This window comes from Metarhizium album (assembly GCF_000804445.1).
Source record: "Metarhizium album ARSEF 1941 chromosome Unknown scaffold_29, whole genome shotgun sequence".
NCBI classification, from domain to species: Eukaryota; Fungi; Ascomycota; class Sordariomycetes; order Hypocreales; family Clavicipitaceae; genus Metarhizium; species Metarhizium album.
In genome coordinates this window covers 93,086-107,919 of record NW_024467603.1, presented here as the reverse complement: position 1 = coordinate 107,919, position 14,834 = coordinate 93,086, and the positions used below count along the sequence as shown (strand labels likewise).

Sequence of the window (14,834 nt, the reverse complement as noted above, 5' to 3'; positions counted from 1 at the left end):
GGCATTTTACTCTTCCTACTCCGTATTGACCACATAGTTTCGCCGCCACGCGAAGTGGCGCCTTCTGCAGCAGCAGGTTCAACCAGTCAGACTTGTCCAGTCGAGATGCGATCCGATCGGCGGCCAACTTTGGCAACTACCCCAGTCAACCAACCCCAGTAACTCTTCTCGTTTGACCTGACGGCTCCCGTTCTCCGTTATTACGACGTGCTGCTCCCTCACGAAGCCCAAAGCACCCCTCGCGAGCATGAAGCGTCCGTTGGTATCACCCCAGAGCGCCTGGGGCCGCCACCCAAAGAGAAATACGCTCGACTTGACCGTTTTTACTCAAGCGCCGAGGTGCATTTCTAGGTGGTGTTGCAGCTTGCTGGCCGACTCGAGTCGGAGCCGTGTTCCTGGCTCAGAATAAATACTCGCTGCTTCCTCCTCCAGGCCCTCTACTCCGTACAAGCACGGTTGGTTGGAATGACCGTGTTTTACCTTCCCACCAAGATCCGCTTTTCCCCAAGCCGAGGTTTGCTGGCCATCGTCTCTGTCAGAAAACTGCCGCTTGCCCTTTGCCTTTCCATCCCTCGCTATATGCCTTGTCGAACACCAAACGGTTTCGAATTCGCCCAACAACTCCGCGGCCATGTTACATGTCATTATTGTCGGCGCCGGAATTGCGGGGCTATCGGCGGCCATCTCGCTTCGACGCGCTGGTCACTGCGTCCACTTATACGAGAAGTCATCGATGAATAACGAGATCGGTGCTGCCATCACCGTACCTCCTAATGCTACCAGGTTCCTGACGGCTTGGGGGTTGGATCCCATCAAGTGGCGCTGGGTCATGTCGCGGCGCGTTCACTTGATTGATCCGTGTACACTGGAGCCGAAATTTGATTTTTACAGCGAAAGGTCGGCGGTTTCTGCTGGCGGTGTTCCCCTGTGGTTTTCCCACCGTGTCGATTTACACAATGCTTTAAAATGGATGGCTACCAGATCTGACGGTCCTGGTGTCCCGGCCACGATTCACCTGAACTCGCCCGTCATGGCATTCGTACGTTTTGTTCCGTAATGGACAACCATTTTCAACACGTGTCGCCTGTAATGCATGGACTGACAGCGTACTACTGCCAGGATCCTTCAAAACCGTCCATCAGACTCGTCACGGGTCGCGAAATATGTGGCGACCTCGTCATTGCCGCCGACGGTGTCCACTCCCTCGCTTCTGAGGCCATCTTGGGCCGAAAGGTTGAGCCCGTTGATCCCGTACACGCTAATTGCTGCTATCGGTTCCTCATCCCTGTTGAGAACTTAGAAGCAGATCCTGAAACTAGATTCTTTACCGAGGGCCGCGACGGTTTGATGCGCATATTTGATGATGCCGGCACACCTCGCAGACTCGTAGTATATCCTTGTCGAAAGTTTGTCTTCTCATCATCTCATGGACTTGCTGTTGTATGGAGGCTGACACGGCAAAAGCAATACCTTCCTGAATTTCGTAGGCCTCTTTCGTGAGCAAGACGCCCAAATTGACAAGAGAGAGAGTCGGTGCAACTTAAAATCTCGTCCTCAAGATTGAATCGCACTGACGGGTCCTAGATTGGCATGCCACTGTTGACCTCGACTACGTCTTGGATACGTTTTCCGGATATGACAACAGACTGCTCAAGGTCATCAGGTGAGCAAACTATTCCCCGAGCCAACGCAGGGATCACTACTGACTACGTACCAGCAAAGCAACAGATGTTAGGCGTTGGCCGCTTCTCTACCGACCCCCTTTACCAGCCTGGAGTAAGGGCCGATTGACACTGGCTGGTGATGCTGCACATCCAATGTTGCCTCGTAAGTTCAACGTCAAGATGATCAAGCGCTCCACCCCGAGGTCTGCTAACTATAGCAGTTCAGGGTCAAGGCGCTGCCCAGGGACTGGAAGATGGTTTGGCTCTCGGTATCATCCTCTGTGGCGCAAAGATGCCAAGCGACATCGAAAGGCGATTGGAGATTTACTACGCGACTCGACACCGAAGAACAAGCGTTATTCAAATTCTCAGCAACGTCAGCTCGGATCAGACAAGCTTAGTAAGCGACGAGCTACGCCATTACATGAGAGAGGACGAAATACCCCGTAAGTGTTGTAATATGGCTGTTCGTACCAAGTCCTGTCCATCTAATATTAGGTGAATCCTGAGCAGGAGACTACCAATCAATCATAACTCACAACTTTGGCTTCGACGTCGTGCGGACAACATTAGCAGCCATGAGGGACTATGACCCGTCGTTCAGACTCCCAGAAGACTTTTTTGAGGGTTCCGTTATTGGGGTACCCGGGACCTTGAAGGATTGCGTGACTGACTGACTTGTCATCCCTGTGAAGTCCTTTGAGGTTGGGTCAATCACATGGCATCGTTAGCGAGGCCTGTTGCTCATCACCACTCCCGTCTCGAACAAACTGGATGATCTCAACCCTCGGCCCGCCAAGCACCAGATACGAGCGCTTACCTACGACAGTCATTTGGAGAAATCACAGGTCTTAATCCGGAGTACGCCCAAGAGTATAGTTGGGTAAAAGACTGACTGTAGCTGACGTCCATGCCATATGGCATATCACAAAAGAAACAAGAAAAAGAAAAGAAAGTCCTCATCCAACTTGAGATGGCGTGGCCAGCTCATTTTTTTTTTCCATTTACGCCCTTGGCGCTCGCAACCAAACTCGAAAAAATTGGTCGGATTTCGGAACTCTGTCTGGCAATGTCCATGAAGCAACTTTCCTTTTCTTTTCTTTCGCAACAGCCTCGGCCATGATTCTTCCGGGCATAGCAACGACAACGGTAATCAGACACACAGACAAAGAGACTGGCACTAGAGCACTTGAAGAATAACCATGCGAGCCTGGAGCCTGCTTGACATTGGCCTCGGCGACGAGGGCAGCGACTTTGGCCGCATAGCCGCCCGTCTCCCAGATGGTGGCGAGAACGGTGGCGACGAGGAGCCTGGGATGCGCACCAGCTCCGACATGGCGTCGGGCCCGACGTGGCCCTGGGTGAAGGTGCCGATGCAGACGACGACGGCGCACGAGTGGTCGCGCAGCGGGATGGGTCTGGACATGTCGACGGCGTCGAGGGACTTGCAGACGCGCGTCTTGCGCGCCATGTCGAGCACGCCGGGGCTGGGGTCGATGCCGTCAATGTTGCCGCGTGGCAGACACGTCGGACGAGGCGTAGGCGCGGGCCAGGATTTCGTGCGCCGTCTTGGCTCAAGGTCGAGACCGGCTTGGGCTTCCTGGAGGAGAGAGCGTTGGAGGAAACGGGGCCGGCACGGTCACAGAGGTTCCAGGCGATGACCGATGTTCAGACTGATTCAGGTCCAGGTCCAGGCGCGAGCCCAAGGCCAAGCAAGCACGACTTGACCAAGACTCCCCCCCCCAGAGGGGCCCTATTTACACGCATACCGTCTCCAGAACTCCAATGATGTCACCCGGGTTCCAGTGTGGAGCGGTGCGCACTGCGCACGCCCGGTTCTTCACGATGCCGTGACGGCGGATCGTCCTTCATCTCCATTTCCGCCGTCAACGGTCCAGCAGATGTCCCGTTTCTCTTTATCCGGTCCCCCGGTGCCGTCCGAGCGTCTTGCCAGGGTTTGCTGTCTCTCGCATGCCCGCCCAAACGTCGTCAGACAGTGTGGAAAGGCAGCATCTCCGGTTGGACAACACGCCGCCGCCTGCGTGCTCGCACATGACGCCGGACGCATGCACGCGTGCGCGCCGTTTGAGTTGAGGCTGAGTCGAGGCCATTCATCCGCCTCGATGCTACGCTGAGGCTCATCCCCACCCATGCCCATGTCCGCCTGCACGGGCAGCCCTGCCTCGTGGCCGAGAGCATCTCGCTACTGGCCCGGCCAAGGTCCGACGACTACTCCGTACCAGTACAAGGTATGCTCGTCGACGTAGTGAGCCCCTGCAAGCCAATCAAGTCTGCTTGCGGCGAGGCGCGATTATCAAACAAAGATGGGATTCGGCACATGCAACGTGGTGATGTGATGCCCAGCTGCCGCAATCGCTGGCCACGTTGGCAAATTGACCACAAGAGCGCCAATCCATCAATGTCGAAAACATGTCGTGCTGGACGGGACTATAACGGAGCGGCTATTTGGCCATTGACGACGTGTGCTGCTAACGAGGCCTGACTGCCCGAGACAGCCGGGCCATGGGATCAGTCGAGAATCGGCGCTGCACCCAGGAAGATGAATAGTTGTGAAAAGTCATGATAGAAAACGAAAGAAAATATCAATAAATGTACAAAATAAAACAAACATGTCGCCATACACGCTCGTGCTGTTGTTACACATTAACATGGCATATTTCCCATGATTGAAATACAAATACCGCTCCCGTCTGCCATCCGCCTCGAGCATTTCCATCTCCCTCTATATTTGCTCACATATACGACACACACACACCACCACCACCCCCCCCTTCCTTTTTAAACTCTTAGACACACAATCTACACCTCCCATCCAAAAGGCGGATACGCGCGGTACGACCCGTCGCAGGCCTCGGTCGTCATGTATCTCGCGCCCAAGTGCGTCTGGCCAAATATCTCTCGCCCTTGGGGGTCGAGGATGCGCAGCGTCAGCTCCGCCGCGCTGCCGAGGTTCCCCCACATGACGCGAATGGGATAGTAGGTGCCGCCCTTGAGCCTCCTGTTGACCTGCTTCGGCGCGTTGTCGCCCCAGTAGAACTGGCTGATGTCGGCGTTTTCGCGAGTCCACCCCCGGTACGCCTTGTCGCCGAACCACATGAGCGTGATGTCGTCGGACCGGTACGAGTAGAAGGAGTACCAGCCGTCCTGGCAGGCGTACAGGAAGGCGCGGTACACGAGCGTCGCGTCGGCGAGCGTCCGGTTGCTGCCCGTGTCGCGGATCTTGATGCTGTCCACGAAGCGCGTGTCCACTGGTATTTGGCGCTTGAAGTACAACGGCTGGAAGGTACTGTAGTCTCTGCTTGCGTCGTTTCTGAACGGGTTGGTGTACCGGGCGCACTCGATGCCCGTTGGGCAGGCTGGCGCTGGGCAAAGCCGCGCGTTTGCGTCGCCGGGGTCTGCCGTCGACGTTGGTGTCGTCGTCGTCGTCGTTGTTGATGATGATGATGATGATGATGATGACATACTCGTGGCGTGTGTCTGGCTTGTTGGGCTTGGGACTGGCGTGCTTGATGCCTTGGTGCTCGACGGCTGGGGCCTGCGTGTAGTTGTGGTGCTGGTGGTTGTTGTTGTTGTAGATGCGCTTGTCGTGCGGCTTGAGGAGGTGGTTGTTGCTGTGATTCTTGGCGCCTCGGTCTCTGACGCTCTCGTTTTTGTTCTTCTTGTTTTCGTCTTCTTTTTCCCTTTTCCTGGTCCTTTGCTTTTTCGTTTCTTTTTGCTTGACACCTGGGGGCTGCTTGTAGAGGCAGGCGATGAGCTTGATGCTTTCGTGATTGTAATTGTGGACAGGCTTGACGCCTTGATGTGCGTTGGCTGTGCGTTGCGGCTGCTTGTCGTCGTGGATGGGCTTGTCTTTCTTGAGCTGGATGCTTTGCTATTTGAAGCAGCGGGTAGGCTTGGCTTTATTGGGACAGGTGCCTTGGTGCTCGATATCTGCGAGCTGCTTGTCGTCGTGGATGGGCTTGTCTTTCTTGAGCTGGACGCTTTAGACTTGGCGATAGTAGATGGGCTTGCTTTTATTGAGCTGGGTGCCTTGGTGCTCGATATCTGCGAGCTGCTTGTAGTTGTAGATGAGCTTGTCTTTCTTGAGCTGGACGCTTTAGACTTCGCGATAGTAGATGAGCTTGCTTTTATTGAGCTGGGTGCCTTGGTGCTTGGTATCTGTGAGCTGCTTGTAGTCATAGATGAGCTTGTCTTTCTTGAGCTGGGTGCTTTGCTATTTGCAGCAGCGGGTAGGCTTGGCTTTATTGGGACAGGTGCCTTGGTGCTTGATATCTGTGAGCTGCTTGTAGTTGTAGATGAGCCTGTCTTTCTTAAGCGGGATGCTTTGGTATCTGCAGCAGCAGACACTCTCGTCTTCGCTAAGCTGGGTGCCTGGGTGCCTAATAGCTGTGAGCTGCTTGTGACTGTAAAAGGGCTTGACTTTTGTGGGCGTGATGCTTTGGTGCTTGAAAGCTGCGGTCTGCGTGTGACTGCAGACGAGCGTGTCTTTCTTGGCCTGGACGCTTTAGTTTTTGGGACTGTAGACGAGCTAGTCTTTCTTGGCCTAGATGCCTTGGTTTTTGTGACTGTAGACACGCTTGGCTCCCTTGGGCTTGATGCCTTTGTGCTTTGTAGCTGTGAGCGACTTGTGGTCATAGATGAGCTCGACGCCTCCGCGTTTGCAGCAGCAGATGCGCGTTCCTTGCTGGATGCCTGGGTTCTTGAAAGCCGTGAGCTGCTTGTGACTGTAGAAGAGCCTGACTTTCGTGAGCTTAATGTCTTGGTGCTTGACGACGACCCGGTTTGTGATGGTTTAGCGCTTGTCCTTGAAGTGATAGAGTGCACCGTTTTTGAAGTTAGTTGGCTAGGGGAGCTTGGGGCTGGTGACTTGTTGGTGATTGATGTCCTGGTACGAGATATCTGGGCAGTTGAGGTTTTGGCACTTGATATCTTCTTGGCTGGTTGCTTGATGCTTGACGTCTTGGTGGCTGATGTCTTGACGATCGATGTCCTCATGCCTGATGATTTTGTGCTGGACGCTTTGTTGCTCATTGTCTTGGCCGTCAATATCCCACTAGCCGATGCCCTTGTGCTTGGAATCTTGGTTGTTGACGTCACAGTGGCTGACGTCTTGATGCTCAATGCAGTTCTGCTCGCCGACTTCGTCGTAATTGATGCTTTGCTGCTTGATGTGTTAACTTTCGATGTCCCAACACTCGGTATCTTAATGCTCGGCGTCTCAGTAGCCCATGTCCTGATGCTAGATGACTTTGCGCTTGACCCCTTGGTTGTTGATGCTTCAGCACTTGATATTGTGGTGCTCGATGACTTCGTACTCGGTGCCATGGTCGTTGATGTCCGGGCGGTTGACGTCTTCACACTTGATACTGTCTTGAATGTCTTGTTGCTTAACGCATCACCACTCGGCGCCGTATTACTTGATGCTTTGCTGGTTGGCCATTTGGTGGTTGAGGTTTTGGCGACTGCCGTCCTGATTCTAGATGCCTCGACGCTAGTTGACCTTGTAATTGATGCTTTGGTGCTTGACACAGTACTCGATGACTTGATACTTGGCGCCCTAGTGGCCGGAGCTTTAGTAGTCGATACCTGAGGAGTTGATACGACACTGGTCGATGAATTGACGTTTGGTACTTGAGTACTCGATGATTTAGTACTTGATGCTGATGCTGTCGCACTCGACGATGTAGCACTTGATGCTGTAGATGCTACAGTGCTTGATGCTTCAGTACTTGATGCTTTAGTGCTTGATGTTTTCGTGGTTGATATTTTGGTGGTTGACACTTTGGCACCTAGCATCTCAATACTTGACGCCTTGATAGTTAACGTTTCGCTCCTTGATATCTTGGTGCTCGGTTCTGTGCTCGATGCCTTAGTAGCTGAGGCCTTGGTAAGCAATACTTTTAAAGTCGAGGTTTTGGCACTTAGTGCCTGAGTAGTAGATACTTTAATAGTCGATGCCTTGGTACTTAGTGCCTCAGCACTTAATGTCTTGGTGCTTGATGCCTTGTTACTTGATGCCTGTGTACTTGGTCCCTTTGTGATTGACGCTGGTAAGCTGCTTGTTGCCGCAGACGAGCTGGTCTTTATCAAGCTTGACACCTTGGTCCTCGATTCTGTATTGCTTGATACCGTAGTGCTTGCTGCTTTGGCACTCGATAGCCGCGCCCTGCTAGTACCCGTAGATAAGCCCGTCTTGGAGCTTGATGTCTTGGCGCTTGAGCTCTCAGTACTTGACGTCTGTGGGCTGCTTAAAATTGTAGATACACTCGTTCTACTCGAGTTTGATGCCTTCGTACTGGGAATCTTGATGCTCGCAAGAGGCGATGAGCTCGATGCCTGGTCGGTTGATCGGAGTAAGCTGTTGCTAGCAGACGAGACACTAGTCCCGCTTGACATCATCGACTGTGAGCTGCTTGTAGTTATTGATGGACTTGACGCCTTGTTACTTGATGCCCTGGTGCCTGACGCCTTGTTTCCTGACAACTCGGTGTTTGTTGGCTGTGGGGCTTTTATAGCCTCAGACGAGCCCTCCGCTGTTGAGCTTGGTGCATCGGTGCTTGATTCCTCGGTGCTTGATAACGGTAAACTGCTTACAGCCGTATACGTGCTTTCCTTTCTTGAGCTTGATGCCTTGTTGCTCGTAATAGCAGCCATGATTTCAAGACGTGGTACCTGTGTTCCGCTTACGGTAGGTGGTGAACCTGGTGTTTTCATGTTTTGTGCCTCGGTGCTTGATTGTTTGAGACTTGATGATTTGGTACCGCTCGACGCCGTATTCCCTGATGCCTCGGTACTTGAAGTAGGTGAGCTTGGTGCCTCCGCGCCGGAAAGCTGTGAGCTGCTTGTGGTAGTCGATAAACTCGACGCATTGACGCTTAATCTTTGGGTGCTTGATAATTGTGAGCTTCTCGTAGCCATGAATGAACTTGCTGTCCTAGATCCTGACACTTGAGTACTTGATGCCTTGGGGTTTGATACTTGCGATCCGTTTGTAGCTGGAGATGAGGTTGTTTTTCTAGAACTCGATGCCTTGTTCCTTGTTAGTTGTGGCCTGCTCGTGGCCGTAGACAAGCTTTGTTGACTCGGACTTGATGCCTTGGTTCTTGATAGCCGTGGGCCGCTTGTAGTCACATTGGAGCGTGTTGCCTGAGAGCTTGATGCCTTAATGATTGATGGCTGTGAGTTGCTCGTGGCTGTAGAAAGGCTTTCTTTTCTTGAGCTTGATGTCTTGGTTGTTGATGGCTGTGAGCTGCTCATTGGACTTGTCTCGTTCGATCTGGGACGCTGGGAGCTCGAGAGAATTGTGCTGGAACTTTGAAAACTAGAACTCGGTAAAACGAATGAACTCGACGGTATCACTGTTGACTGTGATTCTATCGTGAACACGGATGAGTTAATCGCGGAAGTCGATTCCTCTGCGTCACTAGAATCGATCAGGATGGGCGAGCTGGGCTTCTTAAACCTTGAAGACGCGGAGGGGCGTGAGAGATTTTGCGGCCCTGTTAGTGGCATAGAGGACCCTAAATTTATGATTCTCGATGATTGCAAGCTACTCAAAGGCACAGTGGTGCTATCTGCCAAGATTTCTGAGCTTGTTTTGGGAACAAAGGGAATCGATGTGCCCGCCGGTGTCGTTGAGTTAGACCCTTTCTTGTTTGAGACAGACAAGGATGACCTCAGAGTCTGTGAGCTTGAAGGTGTCATACTCAGTGACTGTGAGCCGTTTGAAGACACAGACGAGCTACTCGCTGGCGTCGACGAGCCTGCTACACTAGAGGTGATTGAGGTCAATGAGCTGGGCATCTGCGAGGTTGAAGAATATGCTAAATCGCTTATACTTGTAGATCTCGTCAATGGCATCGATGAACCCGAAATCATTGTAATTGATGGGCTTGAAGTACTCGTGGCCGTGGCCTTATATGAGCTGGACTGTCTTGAGTTCAGCTGCCGCGAGCTCGAGGGAGGCGCTGTGGAATTTTGATACGGTAAAACATTCGGTGCTGTAGACGACCTGGAGGACGTAATACTTGGTGGTGGTGAGCTGCTTGCAGGCATAAATGAGCTTAATTTAATCGGACTGGACAGAGTAGACAAGCCCTTTGAGACTGATGTACCTGGCATTTTCGAGCCAGAGGGTGATGCCGAGAGGATGAAAGGCAGGGCGCTGGATGACTGCGAACTACTTGTGGAGAGAAATGAGCTTCGTAAGCGTGAAATGACAGATATCGAGGAGTTGAGTGTCTTTGAAAATGAAGAAGATAGTGGGGAGCTCAGCTTTTGTGAGCTTGTTGGTACTTCTGAGGAACTGGAAAGATGCGCCCTGAGTGACTCGGAACTGTTGATAGGTATCGAAAATCTCGTCTGACCAGAGCTTGGACTTGTCGAGCTCAATACAGCTATTGAGCTTGATGAGTTTAAACTGCTTGGAGTCGGAGTTGAGCTTGGCCTGCTGAAACTGGATTTTTGTGAACTCGGTAGACTCGTCGAGCTTGATAGTTGAGAACTATGAGCTGACATCAACGATGCCCCTAATGTGGATGAGTTCAATCTTCCCGCAATGATTGACCCTGTCAAGGATTCTAGCTTCGGTGGGATTAGCTTGGTCGGGGTGATTGGTTTCGTTGAGCTTGCTTTAGCAGTACTACTTGCTATTTTTGAGCTAATTGTGATCTTCGAGCCATCTGCCTTCAATAAGTTTGCTGGCATTAAAGTTTTTTCGAGCATCGACGAGCTGTTCAACGATGATAGGTTTGTCTTTTCTGACATTATTGGCTTCAATGGGCTCGCTGGCATCAATGAATTCGCTCTGGTAGAATTGATTTGTTTCCTTGAGCTAGCTTTCATTATTAATATTTCTATGCTGGAGCCGGCGGTTTGCAAAGTTGGTAGATCCACGGAGCTTAGTTTGAGAGCACTCGTAGCTGACATCGACGAGTTCGTTGTCATCTTGGACCTCACCGGTATCGATACGCTTGTCGCCATGAAAGAGCCTGCTCTGGTCGAATTAAGTAATCTTGTTGAGCTAACTGACACCGTTGGCATTGCTCCCTCCGAGCTATGCTGAGAACTCTTATACGGTATCGAGGAGGTTGCCTTGGTTGAACTGATTGGCTGTGTTAAGCTGAGTGAAATTGATAGGCCAACCCGCACTGATGAGCTGACTAGCACAAATAAATTCAACGGCGTTGTCAAGTTTTCTTTGTCGAAGTTAGATGGGCGTATTAGGCTCAATTGCGTTGGCAAGGTAGAAGGGATTGACGAGCGGACCGGCATCGACGAGCTTGCCGTGCTGGATGTGGCATTTTGCGAATTTGATGGGACAATAAGGCTTGGATCTTGAGAACTCCTGGCTGGTACTGACAAGCTACGTAGCGGCGACGAGCTGGTTGTCATTGACGGGCTCACTGACATGGACGAAGTGAATGGCGTCGATAGACTTATTTTGCTGGAACGTATCGGCGCTGTTGAACTGATCGGCATGGAAAAGCTCATAGGCATCAATGGGCTTGCCCTGCTGGAGCTGGTATTCTGCAAACTTCCTGGAGCCATGAACCCCGTATGTTGAACGCCCTGAGCTGCTGTTGACGAGCTAACTGACTTCGTCGGGCTCATTGACATTGTCAAGCTATGTGGAATTGACGCACTCAAACTTAGCGACGAGTCCACTGGCACGGAAGCGTTAACTGGCTGAACTAGCATCGGTAGGCTTCCTTTGCTAGAAGTCATCAGTTTCTCTGAGTTAACGTGAATCCATGAATTAACAGGCTTTAGCGAGTTGGTTGGCCTCCATGAGCTAACAGAAGTTGACAAGCTCACTAGCATCGATGAGTTGCTAGGCATCGACGAGCTCACTGACATTGTCGAGACAACTGATGTCGAGGAACTAGGCCGCATTGATAAGCTCACTGGAGTTGACGCACTTGGTGGCTTTGACGAGCCCTCTGTCGTTGACGAGGTGACTGATATTGACGAGGCGACTGACGGCAAGGAGCCAACTACCAGTGATGAGCTGACGTTGATCAATGGGCTAAGTACTTTCGCTAAGCTCACTGATACTGGTGAGATAATTGGCGTTGATGAGCTCCATGAGCTTGGCGGTTTTACTGAGCTCCTCCAAGTTGATGAGCTGGCTGATATTACGTGTATGGGAATCGACAAGTTGCCTGTCATCAACGGGCTTATCGGTTTCGCTGAGCCAACTGGCGTTGACGAGCTCGCAGTCACGGGGGGGTTGCTAGGTATCAACGAGGTCACCGGTATTGACGAGGTGGCTGACATTGAGGAGGTGACTACCACCGATGAGCCCACAGACATCGAGAAGCTAAGTGCTGTTGTCGAGCTTCTTGACATTGATAAGCTGACTGATGTTGAGACTCCTGGCATCGGCGAGTTGCCAGTCATCGACGAACTTGGCGGTTTTGCGGAGCTTACCGACATCGATGAGTTAACCAGTGCTGACAAGCTCACGGGTATTGACGACACGACTGACATTGAGAAGCTAACTATCACTGAAGAGCTCACGGATACTGATGACTTAACTGGCATGGATGAGCTTGCTTTGCCGGAACTACTAGGTCTCCCTGAGTTGGCCTTTTGTGCGCTTTGTGGCGTCGTAGAGCCAGGTGTTTGGGGATTCGAGGACAGCAATCCGTTCATTCGCGTAGATGAGCTTGCTCCGTCTGAGCTAATTAGCATCGACGAGCCAGTCTTTTGAGAGCTTGACAGAATTTCGGAAGGTCTTGGCTTCTGGGTACTCAGTGGCATCATATACGAATCAGACACCTGTGTGTGGGAGAGTCGGTTGGCACTCCGAGTCTCGGACGAACTGACTTGGCGTGACGGAACCGGCTTCTGGGAGCTCGTTGGACGTGTGAAGGAGCTTGAGGTTTGTGAGGGTTGTGAGCTGTTCGGCTGCAATGGTGAACTGGAAGAGATCGTATTCAGAATAATTCTGCCATTTGCCGGCTTCCCCATAGCAGTGCTACTCCAGCTCGATTCGGAAGCGCTCATCAGTGACGCAAACGTCTCCATGCTTGACCACGATTCATCAACTGTACGTGTCGACGTAGCACCACTTGATACGCGCAACTCCAATGAGCTCGCGGGTGGTGCCGAGGAGGCAGGTGCTTTCACACTGGAAGATGGTTTTCTTGAAGGCCCCGCGGATGAAGAATCACGTTTTGATGATGCAGAAGCCGGGAGGCTGAGCTGCTGCGACAAAGTGGATGACTTCGAATATATAGGCTCATAGGTGCTTGAGGGCTGCTTGCTACTTTCGGGGTCAGATGAAGATGCCTTGCTTGAACTGGCGGCTAAAGAAGACCTAGGTTGCTGCGAGGGGCTGGCAAGCTGCGATGGAGCCGGATTTGACGACGTAGGACTAGCTGACGCTGTTGTCAAGCTTGAGAGAGGTCCAGAAGAACCGTCGGTTGTGGATGTGCTAGACGGTTCCATTGACACTGCTAAATTTGGGGAAGTCAAGGTATTTGAGACCCTCACTCGCTCTTTTGAGGACGAAGCTGCACTGTGATTCTCGGCCGTGCTCGTTGAAGACTTGGGGCCGAACTGTGATCTTGACATGCTCGGTTCTTGACCTGAGGATATACCCAGAGCAGGGCTCGCGAGCATCGCGGAAGTTTTGAGTCCGTGTGCGGAGATGGACGTGACATAAGTCTCTGGACCAGCAGAGAAGTCTGCCGTCACCGTAGTGCTACTATTTGTAGTTTTAGAGCTTGTAATTGTGGGGGTACATTCCTCCGTGTAAGAAACTAGAGGCTGAGTGCGAATCCATTCGCCATGGGAAGACTGGCGTGGCACTTGTGACAGGGTTCTAGTTTCGTCAAGGGCCATTATCGGTTGCCCTATTGGCTTCACAGTAGGAACCGCCTTTTCATTACCCTCGGTAGGAAAAAGCTCTTGAATATAGTCATTGTCCTTCACAACTTGCATACAGCAGGCTCCCGGTTGGCATGCTGCTGCGGGGAGTTGAGAGGTACCCGGTCTGAGAAGAAAGAGGGCAGAGCAACGGTGCTGCTCATATGGTAGATATGTGGTGACGGTGTGGACAATGGTCGTTACTGTCCATCCATCTTGTCCAGCGGAAACTGATGTCCCGAGGAGTGCAGGAGCCAAATAGGCATGTGGCTTCATGGTGGCGGATACAGAGCCTGCAAGTGGCCGTCACCTCGTGGTGCATCCGATACCTGGCGAGGAGGGTTTGTTGAAAAGATGGAAGCTGAAAAAATACATACAAGGAGAGACCGAGAGGCTGAGTGGAAGATGAAGGAAATATAATGTACAGTCGGGGGTCTCGAGGTATATCATGGAAGAATGGTTGGTTTGTTGGCGATTGCCCGAGTTTCCACCTCAACTCACGGCAAACTTCATGTTGCAAATTCCAGCTTCCTCGAACTCACGTCCATTTCGGCCGCAAACACGGAGTGAAATCTGTTTCCACGCTTTCATATGTTTGGCAAGTGTAACGGGACTCGGATGGACTCACGATGGGTCTCTTGGCGTAGGATTAGCGCCGGCTGCAAGGTACCGAACTTGGGGATTTGTCCAAGTACATGGTCTTCCAGAATATCTTGGCTTTGAATAAGACCCATCGATGACGTCTGTGCTACAATTGGCAAAAAGACTCGCTTCAGATTGGTCCGAAAGGTGCATCGAGAATATTCTCTTCAAGGCTGGTATAGTAGTGGTCTTCGGCGAAGCGCTCGAGATTTACTCTTGATAAGTGTGTGAAATCGGACACAGGAACGAGTGCTCCCGGCCTTGTTCTCTCGTTGAATCAGAGCTTCATAGGCTTTGGATAAGGCCGTCGAACTTGACGCAAGCCCGGTGTAATTGTAATTGCACCATGTCCAAACTGATGCCAAGCAGGTGCTACCACTCATCTCCGAGTTTGTAAATAGACTACTAGCCATGGCCACGATGCTTCTCAAGAAGGACAATAAAGGCAGGCCCGATACGCGTCGTACACTTTGTACGTAGTAGTTGTCCCACGTCCGAATCTTTTTCGGCCAGCCGAAATGCACGCAGTTGCCGTTCTGGACGTGCTGTCTGCGCCTTGCCCAAACCGATGCGATTCGTACTGCTAGCTTTATTAGCCCTAAGGTATAAACTAAAAACATCATGGCAGGCCGC

General features: G+C 51.8%; 3 protein-coding genes across 3 annotated transcripts; all 3 read left to right on the top strand.

Moving 5' to 3' along the window:
- Nucleotides 1-631: 631 nt before the first annotated feature.
- On the top strand, nt 632-2,341 carry MAM_07259 (Aromatic-ring hydroxylase-like protein; the record flags this gene model as incomplete). The annotated part of the gene is made up of 7 exons (XM_040826057.1): nt 632-1,039; nt 1,120-1,406; nt 1,465-1,529; nt 1,585-1,663; nt 1,718-1,827; nt 1,886-2,110; nt 2,178-2,341. 7 exons carry the CDS (start codon nt 632-634, stop codon nt 2,339-2,341), a joined length of 1,338 nt encoding a protein of 445 aa, XP_040675906.1.
- A 6,782-nt stretch (nt 2,342-9,123) lies between these two features.
- MAM_07258 (uncharacterized protein) lies at nt 9,124-9,666 on the top strand (the record flags this gene model as incomplete). Its single annotated transcript, XM_040826056.1, has 1 exon — nt 9,124-9,666. The coding sequence occupies one exon, from the start codon at nt 9,124-9,126 to the stop codon at nt 9,664-9,666; it is 543 nt and encodes a 180-aa protein (XP_040675905.1).
- A 576-nt stretch (nt 9,667-10,242) lies between these two features.
- On the top strand, nt 10,243-12,936 carry MAM_07257 (CG2839-PA like protein; the record flags this gene model as incomplete). The annotated part of the gene is made up of 4 exons (XM_040826055.1): nt 10,243-10,433; nt 11,058-11,241; nt 11,497-12,362; nt 12,444-12,936. 4 exons carry the CDS (start codon nt 10,243-10,245, stop codon nt 12,934-12,936), a joined length of 1,734 nt encoding a protein of 577 aa, XP_040675904.1.
- Nucleotides 12,937-14,834: the final 1,898 nt, after the last annotated feature.